General features: G+C 42.1%; 1 protein-coding gene across 1 annotated transcript; it reads left to right on the plus strand.

Moving 5' to 3' along the window:
* The first annotated feature begins 19,555 nt into the window (after nt 1-19,555).
* Nucleotides 19,556-20,494, plus strand: atoh1b (atonal bHLH transcription factor 1b). Its single transcript, XM_049028231.1, has one exon. It carries the CDS (start codon nt 19,621-19,623, stop codon nt 20,443-20,445), a length of 825 nt encoding a protein of 274 aa, XP_048884188.1. The 5' UTR covers nt 19,556-19,620; the 3' UTR covers nt 20,446-20,494.
* Nucleotides 20,495-21,191: the final 697 nt, after the last annotated feature.

Below are 21,191 nucleotides of genomic sequence, written 5' to 3' on the forward strand. Positions count from 1 at the left end.
TACAATTAAGGTAGAAATAAAGAGATGATTCTGGTTGTCATGGAAACCATTTCTTGCATCAGTTTACCTGAACTAGGCCTGCAAAGACACAGAATGACTGGCCCTTCCCCTATAATTCAGTCGTATCACTCATAAGAAGGGAATTCATTTTATTCACTCCTTAAAAGACAAAAGAGGAATTGGCAGTGATGAGACTAACAGGACGCCATGTTATTTGCAAATGCGAGCCAATTACATTACATTTAGTCAAAACAATGACGATACCCTTCAGGCTTTGATCACAGTGTATCCTCAGATAATGTTAATGGTTTTTAAACAAAGGCCATAATTGGCATCCTTCACAACTTCATTGCACAGCTGTCAATGATAAAAGCAAAGCAGATAGGGAACATCCATGAATCAAATCTGATCTTAAAGGGCTGCCCTCATATGAACCAGTTATGTAGTGGTAGCAAAGGAGAAGCAGTCCTCTGGACATGTGATCATTCACAAAAGAAAAGCAGCCCTCTGGACATGTGATCATTCACAGTTACGGAATGTGATCGTTCACAGTTACGGAATGTGATCACTCACAGTGCAGTATAGGTGTGGCTTTGCCTTCACAAACTATGACAATAAACTTCAGCAAATGTTCCAGCTGTGGGGATCTTCTTGAAATATAGCTGGTTCCCTGCAGGATCTAAAATATTTACAGAAATATTATGTATTTATTGAAACACTCCATCACACAGAACTATTGTTAAAAATGAGCATTTAACCACATGCATTAGTTCCACGACCCAACTTTAACAAGGTTTTATTAATCATATACCTTTCATAGTCCAGTGGCAGCGGACAAACAGATCTGGTAACAAAGAAAGGGACTGCAGTGAAGTTTAAATTCCTTTTGTTCAGACTTTACTATTTTCTGTTATGCTCCAGGGAACATTTAACAGCCCGCATGAGATCCTGAAGTTAAACTGCACATTCTAGTATCTTGACCAACCAATTACTTTAATCCCAGATCCAGACAGACTCCCACTCAGTTCAAACTCACCACCAGCCCCGGCTTGACTTGTTACTATTTACAGTATCCTTTTGCTTTGCTCGGTTTGATTTAGACACAATGCATAATGAAAAGCCGCTTCACCGATCAAAAGTGATTCGCCCTTCCATCAAAAACAGCAACATAACCTATTACGGTGTTTGATCTACTGTGAAGCACTAATGCTGCCCTCTCCGTCGTACTGCAGATTCCCTCGCCTATATAAACAGGCCGGGGCGTGCAGGTTTTAGCATTAGCAGGAAAGCTTAAGGTGGGCAAAAGAGGGATTTAAAGTGTTTGACTGCTGTAATGTTTTACACTGGGGTGAGGTGCCAGGGGGGAATGTGAGAAATGCCAGATGGGGGCAGCCGGCATGCTTTCCCTGTAACTCATGTGATATCAGCGGTTTAGGAGATCACCATAAAATGAGTTTCTTGGTATATGAAGGTGAAGCCATGCCCGCTAAGATGGTTCACTGTCGAAACAGCACACCCTGAGCCGGGAAACAGCCGTCGGCATACATACCCGCTCACGCCTTGCCAGCTGTAAACCCCGTAGAGTACAGCAGGACCGTCTCCGTGTGAAACCACTGAGTCAGGGTGCGCGCGGCTAAACGTGGCTAGTGAGGGAGATTAACTTCCGTTGGTAACAATTAGGGCAGTTTGGAAGCTCTGCAGAAGCTGGATGGTGGAATGAGGAGTTTGTGTGCGATGACGAGGTCGGGGGGTGACCAGCGGGGACACTAACGGCGTCCTGGCGTTTGTGTGAAGGAGATGGCTGGTCTGTCTCCTCTCCCCCCACCTGGAGTTCATAGCGTTGCTGCTGCTTCAGGGACATGCCAGGCCCTGTCCCCCCCCTACCGTGACTCAGCCCTGTTAGCGCTCGTCAGAAACGGTCGGGGGTGTGGGGCGGCACCGGTGTCCCGCAGTCGGCAGGGTCGTCATCCTCAGAACGATACTCACTTCTTCAGCTCGAGTCCATCTGTTCCACAGCTCTGCTACCGAGCCCAGCGGAATAACGATCTGGCCGAGGTTTGCGACAGGGTTTTGCGATAGAATATGAACGCATTCTCCTCCAAACCCTCTTCAGAAACCATGCTGATTATGGGGGGGATTGGTGGATTTTTGTTAATGTTATTTTTTATTTGTGAACGTTTTTTAACGGGGGAAAAAAACACATGAGTTTAAATGGATCTTAAAGTGGCGGCATTGTGAGTTGATTTGGAGGGTGTAAAATCCTAAATCCTATGTCCTAAAGCCTAATTCATAAAACAAACCAAACTATGCAAGTCAGGTGGCTGTAGATTTAAAGGCTTTAAAACTCCCATATACTCTATTATCCCCAGCCATATTCTAGCCAAAGAACTTCTCAGAAGGATAGCACAAAATCATATCTGTACCCAGAAACCGAATGCCAATGGAAAACAAAATATTATTCGCAAGATAGAATAGCGGGGAGCTTAATTAAAAATTTTGAGTTAGGTGCTAATTAAAGAAAGTGCAAAAGGGTGAAAGTGGACAACATGGCACATTTCATCCTGCATAAACCCAGAAGCAGGAGGTACCAGTCAGACGTAATTGAAGAAATGTCAGCTCTTAGCCTACTGCCGTCCCACAGAACGCTAAGCAGCTGCAAATGCGTAGCTTTTAATAACGTCCCTCATGGGACTCGGAGAACGAAAAAAAAAAGTCCAACTGCTATGTGGAAAATCACGCTATTGCCAACTGGTCTCGGAGCTTGTTTTTCCGAAATGCATTTCAGAGGTGGCTTATGGCAGCGGGCGCCCCCCTCCTCTGCACTCCCACACATCATCAATCACCTTGTTTCCACAGCGACACGCGTTCCAGAGGACAGTTAAGTCAATTAAACTGCATTTATGAAAAAACAAACAAAGGGTGAGAGTGTGAGCCCGCTCCATAATGCGACACAAAGACACACAAGACTAAACGTTTAACCAAAATGTACGGAATCAAAAGCCCTTTGTCGGCGCCTTTGGAAGCCATAGACAGCCCACTGAAAGAGAAATGAATGGCTATTGAGCGGGACGGCAGCCGGGCCCAAGCGGAAACACAGTCTGCTCGCCGTGTTAAAACGTGCCGCCGTGAAAAGGTGGAACAAACGTGATCAGCAAGTACACAGCTGAAGGTTTCGCTGCGGAGGCGGGTTAACTGAAATCCGGGCAAAGCCATTCCCCAAACTGCAATTTATGTAACCTCAGACTCTACCAGCCCTATGCAGCCAGCTGCGAGTAAATTTGGGGCCAGCAGGTATTGAGTAAAGAGTAAACCGGCCCCCCCCACACCCCCGCCCGCCCCTTCTGCCTGTGTATTTATTTGACAACACTGGTATTCATTTCTGTAAAATGCATTGTAATCAAAATGTAAAATGGTAATACGATGGGCAGACAATGGATAAAATGAATAGGCCTTTAGTAAAGAGTTACATGCGTAGCTGTAAAATAATACCAGTTGTTTTCTTTACTGTTGCAATTTTTAAGAGCAGAAAAATCCAAATTATTTGACAAAAAGTAGTTCTCTGACTTATTCATCATTATATAGGCAAATTTCATTCTTACCTGGCTCTTATATTTGGGTGTTTTTTTTTTTTTGACTGAAATTTAATTCACATAACCTTAAGCTATTTTTTGACGGAAATTTCGTTTACATAACCCTAAGCTAACAGGCAGCTTGAACTGCCTTTGTTACTATATCTGAATAAATAGACTTTATATGCTTAAAACATATTGGGTAACACTTTATTTGGATAGTCCCCTACAGAGGATATACAGAGTATTTGTAACATTTCAGCAACTTATTAATTGAAATTCAACAATTAATATGACATTGGTTGAATGAGTAGTCAAATTGAATTAAATTATTCTAAGAATGTTCACATAGGTATGTTCATGAATAGTTACATATAGTCTACATACTATGTATTCTGTTAAACATCTACAAGGAGAAATAGCTGAACTGTTGAATCTCAAATAAGTTGTTGAAATGCTACAAATACTATCATTTTAATACTATCGCTGTATTCTCTCCATAGCTGAAATTTATATGATACTTTTACACTATATTTTTCAGTCACATGATATTGATTTTTGAAAGCGCACCATGAAATCGTTGTACATTATTTTCAGTATAACAACAATTTACATTAAAAACCAACTTGTAGCATTTTTGATATACGCCAAGCGTGTGCACTCACACACAGACACACAAAAGTTTCGCATATCAATTAATTGAGTTCTGTTGGCACTGCGTTACGAGTCGGCTCTGGTAGACTGAGATGGAGGAAACGCAAAATAATAGACTACTAAACAGGCGACTATGTTCTAATCTCCTGTTGCCAGTGAAGGTTCAGGCCTAATGACTGACTGTCACATGTTCACTGCGATACCATGGCAACCGCCTCTGGCAGTCGGGTGCCTGACTCCAGCCTCCCTGGAGAGTGACTGAGCATATTTCTTAAATAAGACCTTGACACTGACATATAGACTGCCCCCAGGGACACCAGTCAGATGGTCATATTTATGGGATACAGAGTCACCAGTCAATTCTTTGTGAAGTTTATAATGGCATTCTTACTGGTTAGCCTTCTGGATATCCTGCGGAGAAAACTTAGCAGTTATAAACTTTTAGCAGTAGGTATCACGCACAACTTTCTACACATACCACAGTTCAGAGTAACTGAAGTTGGAGTGGCAAGTTCAGAAACTTTTCCTGAGCGACTCAGGAAAAAGGTGAAATGTGTTCAATTAGGGCAGCGATTTGAATTGGTTAATTCAGTGTGTGGCAGAAATAAAAAATCTCTCTCGGGAGTGTAACTCCATAGCCATCCTGTAGGCAACCATACTCAATACTTACCTCACTCTTGGAAAGTTTGTTTCCATTTTATTTTTTACTGGTTAAACAAGAAAACAATCATAACAACAACAAAAACGTGGAAATTGCTTTTCTTGCCTTAGCAGAAGTGAACTAGGTTGCAGACAATCCACCAGTAAAACTAAGGTGGTCTATAGCCCGGGGCTATAACATGTCACAATTCTAATGTTGATAGATAGAGGTTCTCCGGAACCAGAGACGGCATTTAAAGATGGAATGATTGGCAAATCAGCAGAGAGACTGCACTTTCCTACAGCAGTCAAACCCGGAGGAGTTTCCTGCACCTGAAGAGGTTCTGTCTGATCTCACAATTCTCCGTAGCCCTCAGCTGCCACCAGTGAGACATGAGGGCATCAAACTGAATTCATAGTGACAGCTGCAGTCACTCAACATTGTCGCAACCGAAATTCTAGGGCCAAAAACCAGTCTGCTGAGATTCCTGGCACAAACTGGTTAAGTACTTTTGCATTCGCGATTATACGAAGCCAAATTAGCAAACCATGTTGAGCTAGCAAACAAGCTTGGCTAGTTATTAGATATAACATCAGGTGGTCAGACCACTACATCTCTATAAACACCTTATGTCAATGTATAGATGAATTCAATTAGCTAATGCACAGTTCAATAAGAAAACTGGCATGACTGGCGGAGATTGCAAGTCTGACACATCTAGAAAATGAATTAACGAGCATTGTAAATTTTATTACATTTATGCCCTCCTGTCTGTGTGTGTGTGTGTGTGTGTGTGTGTGTGTGTGTGTGTTGTGGGAACCAAATGTCCCCACAATGTGATAAACACCTGTTATTTTGACATTACAGGGACCATTTTTTTCGGGGAAACAGTTTTATAAAAATCTGTGACTGCAATCAAAACACTAAAAATGTCAAAAGTCTTGTACTTCGTTTGGTTACTTATGGTTAAGCTTGGGGCTGGGTAGGGGGTAATGTCGTCATTAATGGGGTTAGGGTTTAGAAATGAATGGATGGTCCCCTAAAAGATATGAATACAAACGAGTGTGTGTGTGTGTGTGTGTGTGTGTGTGTGTGTGTGCGTGCATTTGTGCGTGTCCAAATGCAAGGACAGCCAATTAATTCGGATCTTGGCAAACTAGTAAGGAGACATGGAGGCACTGCATCCTCCCAAGAGCATTAGTCATGCTGCATGGAGCAGAGAAGCCATGGTGGAGCTCTCGCACTTGAGAGGTGACACTGCAGGGACACGTCTCAACCTGCGCCGCCTGACGGCTGCCATCGGCAGCCTGCCGCAGCTTCGTATCGAGCGCCGCGTTACGATTAGCGCCAGCGCTGACCTCTAAACATTTACAAAAGTCTGCTGAGAGAAAACATGCCCCATCGCTCATCTTACCCCACGAACGGAACCATGGACGCTCTGCAGCAGCCCCAGAACCCTTGTCAGGGGGCCAAACCACGGGAACCCCCCCCCCCCTCTCCAGCTACCGCATAAGGTGACACTGATGAATGCCACTGGCTCGAACCAAAATTTAATTCCGCGGTCCTCATCTTCCACAGCGTGTCCATTTGCACTTGGTGACATATGATCCTGCTCACCAGTCAGTCCATTAGTAACCAGCCTTCACATACCTGCAGCATCTCACCAGACCCTTGGAGCAAGGCGATGCATCTGGATTGTACACCAATCACAGAGCTTTGGGGTGTTTGCTATCTGCCAATCGACGCACAAGGATGCGAGTTACACCATAAAGGAAGTGTAGGGCCCTTTTACTGGTTAGACCTACACGACATTACCAAATATTTGCACAATGTTATGAGTAATTAAAGCTCAATTTGCCCTAGATTGATATCACCAGAGGAATGAAACTGTATACTTATTACTATCGACTCCTGCTATAGTCAAATGGCCAAAGATAACACAAGCAGACGATTATCAAATCCAATAATGCATGCAAGTAAATAATGGATTCATTTGTCCCCGGGTCTGCACTGAATCATAATGTAGTTAATGATTAGAGTTTAGGGTGACATATTTCAGAAAAAAAAAATTCTACCAACCTCAACTCCCCCTCCCCAGCCCTCATTGCAGTGAGTCATTCCTAGAGATGATATAATTTCATTTATACCTCACGGCAAATTATATAAACAGCGGAAAGTTTGCTAAACTCCTGTATTTCAGTTGAGATCACTGTCGGCTCAGTGTGCTGTTTATAGAGCCTGTCGGGGAAGTGACAAGGACAAGCCTTCCCAGGATGTAGTTCATAAATTATAAAAGTTAGTGTGCAGACACACCAAAAACAAATAGCGCAGGGCTGCGTGGCTGGGTTGGCATCAGTGATACACACCCGTCCTACGCACCTTCACCAAAGTTTCACCTCTTAAGCAAAGGCTCCCTGCAGCTGGAGATTGCTAAAGATTTGCCCTCATACTCATGTTCAGAGAGGTGGACGTTCAGTGCACGGCGGGGGGGAGACGGAACAGTGACGACAGCCGTGTGCCTGGCTGAGGGAGGGCTGCTTGTTGTCACTGTCCCCGCTGTTCAGCGCGGTGTCTGCCAGGGGAAGGGGGCCGTCTCTTGCTTAGGGTTCTAACAAGGACAGAAACCCTGGCGCCGGCCACTAAGCTGCCCGCTGCGCACCGGCCCTGTTTATCCACTTAGCTGGGGTCCCCTTCAGCAGGTTCTGGCAGGTGTTTCCTGCTAATGAAGAGACAGTCCGGTGGGCCTTCGTGTCCTCATCCGCCTCCTTCGTTTTAATACCCCTTCCACAGCCATCAGGCTTCCTCGAAATGAGCCGCGCGGCTCCCCAAACAAACAGCGGCGATAATTCGGAAAATCCAACCGCCACGTCCGACAAGCCCTTCGCACAGCTTGGGAGATTTTGATCACCGCTAACCAACCGAGCCACTTCGTCCAGGACTTCCACAGCTGTCTGGTTTGACTTCTTCATGTGAGGAACTGGTAGCAGTTACCAAAATTTCCACTTCCTGAATTAAGGTTCCTTATACACCATGTGATCTCCTCTGCTTCAATACTGGGTGGGGCTGGGGGGGGTGGGGGGGTGGCTATTGCTCAGAGGGAACACATCAGCCCCAAGAAAGATCCCTTCAGCATTTCGAGAGGGATCTTCATAGGCTATATGGCCAAAAGTATGTGGAGGCCAGCTTTTCAAACATTTCATTGCAAATCCAAGGGTATTAATATGAAGCTGGCTAACCCTTTCTTGCTATAATAGTCTGTACTCTTCTGGGAGGGCTTTCCGTTAGATGCTGGAACATTGCTGGTGGGATTTGCTGCCATTCAGGTTGGGTATTGATGTTGGGTGACCAGGTCCCTTTCTGTGAGCTTGCATGTCCTCCCACTTTGTAACCAAACTTGCTCCCAGACATTTTGACCGTCAGTCACCTCACTTGCAGTTGACCAGGGCAGCCCTAGCAGGACAGGTATGTGGCAAACTAATGTGTTGGAAAGCTGGTGTCCAATGATGGCGCCAAGTGGAAAGTCACTGGCCTCTTCTGCACGACCACCCATCAAGCTGCCATAATTGGAGATTGCATGTCTGCTTATACACCTGTGTCAGCAATGGGCGTGGCTTAATTATACACCTGTGTCAGCGATGGGCGTGGCTTCATTATACACCTGTGTCAGCAATGGGCGTGGCTTAATTATACACCTGTGTCAGCGATGGGCGTGGCTTCATTATACACCTGTGTCAGCAATGGGCGTGGCTTAATTATACACCTGTGTCAGCAATGGGCGTGGCTTATGTGGCCAATTGCTGTAATTACTAGGGGTGTCCACATACTTTTGGCCATTTAGTGTAGCTACAGGTTTAGCCAGATGTTTCTGACCCCAGACCTGAATCCAGCTGCCATCAGAGGTCCACAAACTGTCATGGGTGTCCTGCCCAAAATTGTGCCCCTGACTCTGGTCATAAACCTGTAGATCACATACAAAGGAAAGCTACCCGGGCAGGTACTGTAATTGCAGTACAGTGTGTTTGCATTCGAGTGTCACTTTCACTTTCGTTCTGATTTCCCAGGGGAACCCTGTGATGAGACGGGCTGATGAACAATTGTCTATTGGCAATTAAAAACCTAATAAGAGTAATTGAGACCTGCTGTGCTTGGAACAGCACCCCCGATTAAGCCATCATTTCCATACCCTTTACACACACGGCAACCCTGCCGAACACCGTTGTCAATAAATGCGTTTACACTTAAACGCATTGTGGTTTTCCATTGTGATCAAGGAGAAGAGGGAAATGTTTCAAGTGGCCCATGACACAGAAACTCACCTCGAAATCTGCTTTGTGAAAAACGATATTTTCTGAAAACCACACCATCTGTTGGCTACTCAAGAGAATTTTTTTACAAAAATCTAACAAGAGTAGAATGACAGAAAGAGCAAAATTATATGGCAGTAGTCTTACCTCTGCTTACTAATTACTGGAGCAACTGAGAGGACTTGAACGGCTTAAAAATAAATCTACCTTAAAAATAGATTAAATGTATCTTTCCAAAACTGTATATATATAGTACATAGGGAAACACAACCAACAAGTAACATGACCATGGAAAAATGGCAAAATAACACTAAAATAACAAAAACCGCCACAAACCCATAATGAACTCTGACTACCGAATTATCCAACACCTGAATAAATCTTGAAAGGTTAATTATTCAGAAGTACCACACCAATCAATCTTTTTTTTATTTTGAAACTGAAATATACTGATTATTGGCTTAGAAATGATTCTTTGTATACATTATATACTTTTTTGTTTATCAAGTAAAACATATGAAGGCAGAATGAAAGTGAAATAATTGGACTAACAAAAAGAAGGCAGTTGCTCCTTCCGCGAAGAAATAACATTACTGCCCTCTACTGACCGGCGTGAGACATGAAAGAAAATAAGAGTTTGGATAATGAGCAAATCTGAGGGATCCTCTGCTGAGTCAGTTTAAATATGCCTTAATATTAAGCACCAGTTAAAATCTCAGTAATGCATTCATTTATTTAAGTACACAGTAAACAAACACAAAGCTGGATGTTCCGTTCCTCAGAGTATCAAAACAACAATTAGTCGGCGGATTCGTGATTCAGGCAGATATAATTAATAACACAGACAAACAACCCAAGAAGTTGCCCAGAAAAAAAATAGATACATGTTTTAGAAAACAAAGTCTAGTCCGCTTCGGGCTGTCCATTGTCCTCCATGTCGCAGCCAGCAGAATTATTTCTTCCTCTCCTAGCTGTAGAAATGTTTTACAGTGCTTTAAACATCCCTCCATCCATCTTCCAACCGCTTAAGCTGCACCGGGTCATGGAGAGCCGGGAATGTGTCCCAGGACAGCAAAGAGCACAAGCTGTCAACGCTGGATGGGACTCCAGTCCATCACAGGACATACAGTCACGCACACTATGGCAAACACACTCATACACGATTTTTAACGCAAACCAAACAACTTGCAGAGAACATGCAAAACGCACTCACACGGGTAAACGGGGTGGAAGCCCTCAGTGATTCAAGGGACCCTGGATAGCACAGATTATATTTTATTATATGATTATATATTTATGAGGCCCAGAGGGGTATATTGTCGGGGTGCAGAATTTGTAGCCTCGCCCCCACAAACATACACTTAACGCAAAATTGAATTTAGAACTCATCGCTGTCCAATTCCAAACATTTTATAATGTGGTACTGCCATCTTGTGGCCGAAAGCGAGATTACAGTCGTGTGTTTAAGTTCCACCCGCGTCTGTTAATGACACTTTTAAAAATATTTACATCCACATAATTATCGCCATTTCTGTACATTTAAGGTGTGAACGCACTTTATCAAATGTGCCATAAAGTTTATAAGAATATTAAAGTATCACAAAATATTCAAAGTGCACAACAGAGATTATAAAACGATGCTTCTATTTTTTTGGTGCTCATTAGCCTAAAAACTCGCGTACAATCTGGCTGATGGATTTCATTATTCATTTGCAAGCTTAATTTGCTGGTTTAGATATATGAAGATAGAAGTGGTTCTTCAGACGTTTTGCCCCCCCTTGCCTGCGCCATTTGCCTGCGGATGAGCAGAAAACAGCGTCTGCAAACCTCATCAATCACCGGGGGAATCTGAGCCACCGGGATCCGGCCTCTGCTTAGGTGATCCTCGCCACGCTGACAGAGACAGACGAGCCACTCGCTTTTGTCGCCTGACCGTCCTTCAGTGATGTCGTGGTGTCGCCGGCGGGTATCTGCCGGGTCCCGGTGAAGATGGCGGGGTGACGGCTGCCTGTCCGTGCCTGTGCTGCTCCTTACATCGGCCTGAACTCAGGGCCGCCAGATCTCACTCATCTGACGTGACGATCACGTTGTCAGACTCTTACGGCAAATCTATATTATTTCATTATAAATCTAAAACTATTTACAAGAAAATAACACTGTTACACGCATGTAAATGCTTGTACATGTGTGTGCAGACTTGTCTCACACCAACCAGTTGACCCAAGTTGGCAATCCTGCTGAATTTAGGTTCGTTTTTATTCAGTTGCACACATAAAGTCTTAAGTCTGCTAAGAGAGCAGAATGTTGGCTTTCAGATGAAATGCACAGGGTTGCCAGCTCATACGCATCTGACGCGACGCTCACATTTTCTGAAATCTTACAGCAAATCTATATTATGCCATTATAACCCTAAAATTATCTACATCAAAAGCCTTGCAAACCCTACAGAATATTCACAAGGTAATGGAACTCTTACATATATGTAATTGCATGTGCATGTGTGTGCAGATTTGTCTCGAAAATGTCACTCCAGCCAGCTGACCAAAACTGGCAACCCTGCATGTCATTTAAGCATTTTTCAATTTCAGCAAATGAAATTTTAAATAAATGTAACTGTCTTGTTAAAAACGCTTCGGCCCTGACATGACAGGCAGCTCTTAAAAGCGAAATTCATTATGTCAGTCAGCTGATACTGTTTTTGTGAATGGGCAATGTTTCAGAGAGTGTGTGTGTGTGTGTGTGTGTGTGTGTGTGTGTGTGTGGGTGGGGGGGTTTGGACGGGGGGGTGCTACTTGCCTTTCTTCTCTCCCCCCCCCTCCCCGCCACCTCCTCCTGTCATGCTCAAGGTCACTGGGGCAGCTAGCAGCCCCCTATCTGCCACATGTTGTCCTGACACAGCGGAGGGTCTCGCTGGGTTAGTCCTGTCTCTGCCTTATCTCCAGCCCTGCTTTCAGACATTTAATGCTGTTTATTTGGTTCACCACCTTTGTATATAATCTTTGGACTGGTCATTACAAAACAGGACATTAGTGGAAGCAAATTTAATAGCACTTTAACTTCTTACTATAAGCTGAAAATATGTGGTGAGCAGGGCTTGGCGTTGTGTAACTTCCTGTCACACACTGCTGTAGGAAAAACAACATCAAGAGATTAAGTCCTGTTACTGTCATGGTGACATGCCACCTCGACACAACTGCCACCAATTCAGTTTTATCTAATAGCTCTAGCAATCAGTCGTTAAATAAATATGATATATTGAAACAGGAAAGAGTACTGTGCAAAGAAAATGAGTTGGAGTGTGCACAAATTGTCATGGAGTTCAATATAATTAAATTCGTATTGATCGAAAATATACAGACACGCACAAACACAAATCCATCAATGCAGTTTTTAATACAGGACTGTTTCACAGGCAGAGACAAGCAGGCAGCCTTGAAGGTCACAGGATCTATCAACTTTGGTTTATTTCTGACTTCCTTCATCAGCGTTGGTGAAATATTCATGGTGTATTTATTGTCTGCTATCAGAAAATCTGCAGAGAGAGTAACTATGACATTGTAACTCTCTCAGTGTTCTGTTGTGTAGTACCACGTGAAAGGTGTAGAAATATTACTACACAAAATAATTCATTCAAATTATCTTACTTTTAGTTTAGAATATACCTGAGCAGAGTTATCTATCAATCTATCAATATTTTTTTAATTATATACCCTTTTTATTTATCGTTCATTTATTAATGAATAATGAAATTCTGTGGTGGGTTTGAATAAAATATTTAGAGAAGAATGTATGGTTGGTTATACCTTGCCTGTCCTTTGTGTGTTCAAATTCCAAAGATAAATTTTTGTAAAAATTTGTTTAAAAAAGATGTTTTAAAAAATAGTTTGAATATTTATGGAAGCATACTCTACTTAACACTGAGAAATGCCATCAGGTTGCGTGAAATCACTCTCACACTGACAGCTCTTTGCCCAAAGTCAGCTCCCAAGCTGATAGGACAACTGGTCATTTCAAAGGAGGAACAAAATTCCGTCTTACTGAAGTGGCCAAAAATGTGCATCAGTCATAAAACAACAAAACTCTGTCCATCCATCCATCCATCCACTCATCCATCCATTTTCTGTGCCCACTTGTTCTATACAGGGTTGTGGGGGTCTGGATCCAATCCCAGAAGCTACTGGTTGAAAGAACTCTGCTTGCCATTGTTTATGAGATATGAGATAGTCGAGCCATTTGTAAGCGACTGGCCAAATTAGCCAATTAAAGACATAAATGAACAAACAAACCGATGAATGAATAACATGGGCGGCTAAATCAAGCTGAGTCAGTGTGTGATGCTGGTTATGATGTCATGGGTTGAGCAGACACAGGCGAAGGGAGAACAGGACACGTGCAGAGTACAAATGCTTTACTGGGCGATACAGGTGGTAGGTGAAAGGAATGAAGGAAGCACAGAGGACACAGACATTGCTGCCAACAGCGACAACGTGGGGAACCGCAGACAACAGCAGCTGCACCAACTAGCGTGACAACACACAGCAAATGCTCAAGCAGCCTGCCTGGGCCCAAGCCTTCACTTCCGAAAGGCGGGACGCAGGTGCAACACATGAGGGCAATCAAGGCAGGGCAATTACCAATTAAGGCACTACAGGGGCGCACACTAGGACGGCCTGACATAAGACTTACAATAAAAATCTGGTGACGCTTAACTAACGCTTTATTAACTGCACCTTCATAATGCATTCATTACGCATTCATGGAACATACAGTGCACCTTTATAATACATTCATAGAACATTCATAAGCAGCATGTAAGTATACCTAAGCATCCTAACATACCTTAACAGCTTTAATATACATTAATAACATTATATTATTATACGAACATAATGTCAACAATCATATAATGTTTGTTATTAATGTATACTACAGCTGTTAAAGAATGTTAGGATGTCAAGATGAACTTACAAGCTGCTTATGAATGTTATATGAATGCATTATGAATGCGTTATGAAGGTGTAGTTAATTTACAGCATTTGGCCGACGCCCTTAGCCAGAGCGACTTACATAATCGCTTAGACGTCTCAGCAGTGAATACAATCTGAAAGTGAATTCAATAGATCCTGGCTAAGAAAACTCACACTTCTCTTTTGTTGCTGGCAGAATCATGGGCACAATAAGCAGCATGGATGCCCTCTTAAGTCCTGAATCTTATTGAAGGTTGTCAGGGCACACAGGAACTCGCAGCTCGTCGAAATGCCTGACGGTGAAAGCAGAGTGTAACATCCACACACCATGTACGTATCTAAATGCCATATGAGGCAGCACTGAAACACAAGACTTATTTATTACAATATTATTTATTACAGCGTGTAGCTTTTAAAGATTGAAGATGTTTTACTGATCGTGTGCAACAAGTGCACTGGAATGCTGTCTCATTTAGCAACACTTGCTACAAAGAATTACTAACGATATACAAATATTAAACAAAAGACATTAGTAATGCAGTAGTGCGGTGAAAACAACACACTCAGACTGTGGAAACATGCCTTTTCAGGCTGGCCCTGTCCCTCTAAAGGTTTCTTTGGGCTGTTTTGAAACCTACACAAACAGTGACTGACTGTAGGATGGCAGTATGAAACGCTGTTATAGAATGTAAACATCCAGCCCTCTCTTTTATAGGGCAGAGCAAACAATCTATACAAACCATCAGATAGAAACATTAAACAATAATAATATCTGACCCACTTTTTTTCCCACGTATACTAACTTTCTTCACAAGTGTCTCTCAGATAAGTTGACCACAGCAGCCACATTTTAGCCGGCCCAAATTCCTGTCACTGTCTATATCCATTTATAGGAGTTGCAAAAGGCATACATTCAACAAAGAGACACGGACACATTTCCCACTGGTCTGTGGAGATGGCCGCCTGGGTTTCTCTGCATGGAGCTGTATACTGCTACCAACCCCCTGCTGGAAATAAATGCTCCAGAACCACCACCCCCCCAAAGGAATCAGCCATTGTGTTGCCCATGAAGCAGGAACAGCACCAAATAATCACCTCAATTCCTCCTGCGAAGAGGAAGGCTGCACACTGTCACTACAGCATCCATCCATCCATCCATCCATCCATCTTTGGAGGAACAAGGCAGAGGAATACCTGAACGAGGTTCTTCTCTGTCTATTTTTATGTATTAAAGGCAGATGAGGAATTAGACCATGTATACATCTTAAGCAGATGTTCCCTGCGCTTAAGGCTATTCATGTTTAGCCTTCTGCACAACAGAGGTGTCACACAGATGGGGCAGTCGGGGCAAATCAGAATCAGCCTTGAATCATTTGTTTGGCTCTGATGCTTTAATAACCCTAAACCCTGGATGTGTTGAGATCCTAACACCAGCCATGTGTCACACTATGGAAAAAAAGGTTGTGGAGAGCTGTGGATCACATTACATAATACAAATGATTTTGTTAATGTTCCGAGTAAATTAAGAATCTAGAAATCCAAATGAAACAACGATGATAAATTAAACATATTTATGTTACTGTCTGTTTGGGTCTTAGGCTGCGTTCTGAACGAGCCTCGAAGGAACTGAGAGAAATTGAAAAGGTGTCTTTTCTTGAAGGGGGAGGCCTGCGTTTTCCGTAATTAGTTTCCGATTTCACGCTAGATTCGCACACGAATCCGGACGCCAAAGGCACCAGGTTTCCTTTGATTGTGCAACCATGTAGTAAGTTCGGCGGTCCGATAAATACAAAGGATCCAACCCCTCCGCAAGTTCAGTGGGATCCCAGAAAATGACGAGCAATTCGAAATGAACGAATAGCCTAATGGCCACATTAAAAACTCGTCCTGATTTCCTACCTATATACTACAGTAACACTTTTCGTGCTGCATTTAAAATGCATTTAGCCTGCTATGTTTATAAGTAAGGCCCTTAGCAATATAATTAAAATGCCGGCTTAAAAGTTACCACTACTAACGGAACAATATTTCTAAATAAAATCCGACAGCTCCGAAGCCTGTTAACCAGTATTACCTATATTCTAATTCAGCTAAACATCATTTTAATAATGGGGTAATTTCATAAAGCAAATTGCCCTGGTAATTGACTAGTAATAACACTTCATTAGAAACGACCAGAGTCATCGCTCTTTTAATTACCCCCTTATTCCAACTGGAAAATAACTTCCCGACCCTAAATGAATTACCAGTTCTCCTTATTCGCTCCACCTCCGTCGCTTCGGGTCAATCGAGATAATTATATAGCTTCAGATATCAAGGGCCGAACTTTTTCACTTCGTTAGACCTAATTTTTTGCTTCTCTTTTTATATTGTCTATTGTGAAAAGAAATGTAAACATTCAGCCTTTAAAGCCTTTAATTATACTAAGTTAGCGAAATGTAGCCGGACTTGCATTAACACTTATCTATTTAGGCCTATTTAGCAAAAGGTTTTCCTTGCTGTATAGCTACCTAGGTTTTAAAAGTAAACTAACAATTAACCACAATTAATTTTCGTTCTATAACATTAACACGTGGGTCGTGGCAATAATCTTATTAACCTGTAGATTTTACCAGCAGCGTCAGAATGTGGCGCTTAGACAAATGAATCCGCATTTTAGAAATTAACTAGCTGTAGAAGATGTTAACTAGCTAAGGAGTGCATAAAATAATACTTAGCAACCTCTTTGGGGGAAAGATAGATGAAAAGTTCTTTTCAACATCAAAGTCGATGCCTGGACACAATCGAATTTTGAATTTGGTTCATAAGAGCAGATCGCCCGGTGGAATCTGTTCATTAAACCGTGCTTAAGATATTGTTGGAATGTGTTTTTATTCTATAAATGATAGTAGTAATAATAATAAGGATTGATGAATGGGGAGGAATAGTGGATGGGTGACACTTTAGGTCAATGCGTGTGGAGCAAGTGATGCACAAAAATGAGTCGCGTGCGCAGGAACCAAGCATCTTCCAGCGAAGCCACATGGGAGACGGGGTGACCCCAGCAATGTTCCTTACACCTCCCGCGGCCCCCAGTACCACTCCCCACTCACACCCCACAGCAGATGGAAAATGTAGCTTTTCACCCCAGCCTTCAATACAGCAGGGATGCAGGCTGTCGCAACGGTGTTGGGGGGGGCAGCAATGAAATATTCATGGAGAAATGAATGGACACCCCTGGTTGGAGAACGTGCCAGTTTATTGAAGCGCGGCAAGGCTCATTAACTCATTGACGGGAGGGCAGGTCACGCAGATTTCCTCAGCAGCGTTTCGCGTTCGCCGCCTGGCTCCGCTAGGTGTGTCCACTCTGTATGGCTGCATGCTCGCGAGACGCTGCATTCTTTTAAATTTGCGGTGACTTAAAGCTTTTTAAGTATCATAAAAATCAACACATTAAAACGGATAAGCGAAGAGCTCAAATTATAGCATTAACTGGAGTGGGGACCCAGGCTTTTAAATCTAAACAAACTTTGTTATTGTTTATTGTAAATCCATAAATGATGGTATTGATAGCTTTTTTTTATTTCTCACTTAACCAAAGAGATCTTAAACATTTAAAAGTTTATATGAATTGCCCATTGAAACGTTCGAAAAAGGTGTTCAATAAAAGCAGATCAATTTCACGCATTTAATTTGTTTTTGCGCCACTAAAAAATAACATATACAATTAAATTAATTCACAGGATATTAATGATGAATGCTTAAAGCAGTTTGTTTTCATTTTCTTTGAAATCGGCAGTGCTGACCTCCCAGCCGGGACATTTTTCATGTTGCCCTGTGTCTTAGTTATCACGCTGCCCAGAAAGATTTTAACAATTCAAATCAATCAGAGCACAAACAAAGGGGTTTGGTCCGCACTAGCAGAATGTCCCGTGCGTATTGTAATGGCGGGGTTAAAGAAGAGCGTCTTAATTAAAATTGATGTTGTTATTGTGATGAGTGATGAACTTTTTTTATTGTAAATCCCAGCAATAAATTGTGTGAAAGTCAAACTAACTCGGGGAGCAGCATATGGGAGATGCACGCGTGTTTCAGACGATGTGGCGGCTGCCAAAGACACCAGCTGATGTGGAGGACGGGGGGGGGGCTGCTTGTGTATGCCAAGTCGCAGGTGCCTTTCTTTTGCATTATATTAAATATCGTTTCTGAGTTTCATATTTGATCCATTTTATTACGGGAATGTAGCGCTTTTGTGTCGTTATTTATTTGCTATCTGATGCTTGCGTGGTACCTGCTTCCTGGTCAGACTGAGCTATTTCCCTTAGAAAGCTTATCAGTTCTAGCTCCCTGGCGACAGGTGTATCCTGCGACTTGCCTCCCACCTGTTCATTTTACGACTGGTAGTAACGCCCTTTTACAGTTTATTTGAGATCAGTCTTGGGTTATATTCTACCGCTATACCAACAGGCATAGGAACAGGACTGGCTGCCAAGTCCGTTGCTTATCTGTAACTAACTGCATATAGCATAAGCACTCAAGACTGACATACAAGCGTTTGTTCAGCTGAGGAAATGGGGGCTCTGCTTGCTAAAGGCGTGACTATACATATACTCATTGTTATTCTTTGATTTTTAAGTTTCTCAGACAAATCAACACATTCCTTCATCGTCAGGAAATTTTTCAAATTATAGTATGCGACTGAAGTCTCCCGATGACTGTTCCTTAACACGAACAGTGTCGGTACACTTATTTATATCATCTTGGTCCAAATCAGTTAAGCCTATTTCTTATTCATTTTAAAATGCAAACTGTATATGGATCTTAAAATAGTATGATATTTGGCTTAATAGAGTTGGATAATTATAACTCATCACTTGCGTTACAATTTCTTCCACGTTAACTTTTCTGCCCTTTCTGAAAAGGCCCGCTTCACATCTGCCATTTAATTTTCCTAACGGTACCTGTTCCTATGTGAAATGTTGAATTCATAGTTTAGGAAGGTTCAAAGAATGTTATATTTAACTGAAATCAAATTTTGATATAGGGTATTAAATTTGTTTAAACATAAGATATATAAGATATTCTAAAAATATTTAAAATAAAACATGCTTCCAATTCATCGGATATTTTACAGATTTATTATTATTAATTATTATTATTATTATTATTATTATTTCGTTACTCTTTGGGGAATTGGGAAGTGTGTGACATTCGCCATTGGCTACTAATAAGTGACCGCTGTCTCTTGTGGGCGGGAACAAGAGTAATTCAGGCTAAAAGCCAAACACGGATTGGGAGTGAAGTGAGATTTTAAAGTCTCAACTTCGGCATTTGCGCATGTTTCGATGTTTCACTTGTAAGAGTCTTGCTGCCAGTGAAAAGTAAAACTTAAAGGAAACAGAAAGTCAACAAAAGGAAAAATACTGACAGAAGGATTCTATGCTGGTGAGGAATTTAATGATCGCTTTATTTTGATTGATACCTTTTTTGTCACAGAAAAAGAAAATATGACAGCCGAAAAGAAATCGATTTTGAGCTGGCCAGAGGGAAGCATCCACGACTGCCACATAGACAAATTTCAGTTTGCTGAAATATCAAGGTTATCACATAATGATTCTCGCAGTTGGCTGAACCCCGCTTTTCAAGCAGCGAGTGCCGTTCATGCATATATGTCACCGGAGGGCCCAGTATCCACTGTTTACGGGCATGGCTCTGTGGAAGTACAGATTGAAAATTTAATATCACGGAATAAGTTATCGGACAGTGTTGCCATGAATGAAAATGACTACGATAAACTAAAAGGGGAACTTAAGCAAACTTCTGCTCCGCAGAAGCACAGACGCGTGGCTGCAAATGCAAGGGAGAGGAGGAGGATGCACGGACTGAACAGGGCTTTTGACAAGCTGAGAAGTGTCATACCCTCACTTGAAAACGAGAAGAAGTTGTCCAAGTATGATACTCTTCAAATGGCACAGATTTATATAACGGAATTGTCAGAACTTTTGGAAGGTGTTGGGAAACCGGATCGTAGAAGCTCCAGCGCAGAACACAGCATGCTTGGAAATCAGGGTAAGAGAGCGGAACTGCCGCCCTGTTTGCCCGACAGCGTTTTGGGCAGCAGCATTAAGTACCCGGTGGAATCCGCGCAGCGCCCGCTGCGGTTGTTAAGCGAGCCTCGAGATATTAACGCGTCTGTCGGACATCTGATCATTCTGTCTACAACAAAATCGGACTTGTCGATCGACAACAAGAAGGTGGCATCTTCCAACGGCAGCGACGGGGAATCATCGCATTTCAGTGACTGTGAGGATGCTAACTCGGACAGGCATTGAGAGCTGTGGGCAAACTGGATAGATTCTCAATGGGATTTTCCGCTTTTGACAAAAGGGACATTGGTGATTACGTTTATGTGCATTGATTTCCACATCAGCTCTGGAAACCTTGGATGATTAAACGTCTCTGTTAAAATAGAAATCAAGTAGTTTAATAGCTACATATGTTGTATTGACAAAATAATCGACTGTTAGCCTACACTTAATTAGTCGCGTAGAATTAAGGGCACAAGTTCTTAACCTAATGGGACGGAGAAACTAAAATGTATTATTTATCGGCCTGCAGTATGGATTCATGTACTCCTGGCGTGGGGGGGGGGGTGTTTTAAGGTTAAATAATTTATGACAAGATTTATTCAATCTGCTTTCTGAATTTTGCCTGTTATAAAGTGATTTCACATTAACATTATTTTAGAAAATGAATTACAGATACATTAGTTGCACTTTACTGATAAAATATATATTACTATATATATATAATCGTAGGGAAGTTGTCTATAGATAGGAAATTGGTTTTTGGTTCATAAGGAGTACTAGATTTGCTTTCAACATTCAAAAAAATAAAAGAATGTAATTTGTTATTTCTGTATTTTATTGTGACTAAGAACTAATAATCGTTATTCAAGCTCTTCGTTATACATTAAATAAACGGCTGGTACATCTGACTCCTACTTGTATTTGTTCTCTATATAATCTTCAAATTATATAATTATAAACTTCGCTTTTACTTATAAGGTAGATATATC

This window comes from Brienomyrus brachyistius, chromosome 10 (assembly GCF_023856365.1).
Source record: "Brienomyrus brachyistius isolate T26 chromosome 10, BBRACH_0.4, whole genome shotgun sequence".
Taxonomy (NCBI): Eukaryota; Metazoa; Chordata; class Actinopteri; order Osteoglossiformes; family Mormyridae; genus Brienomyrus; species Brienomyrus brachyistius.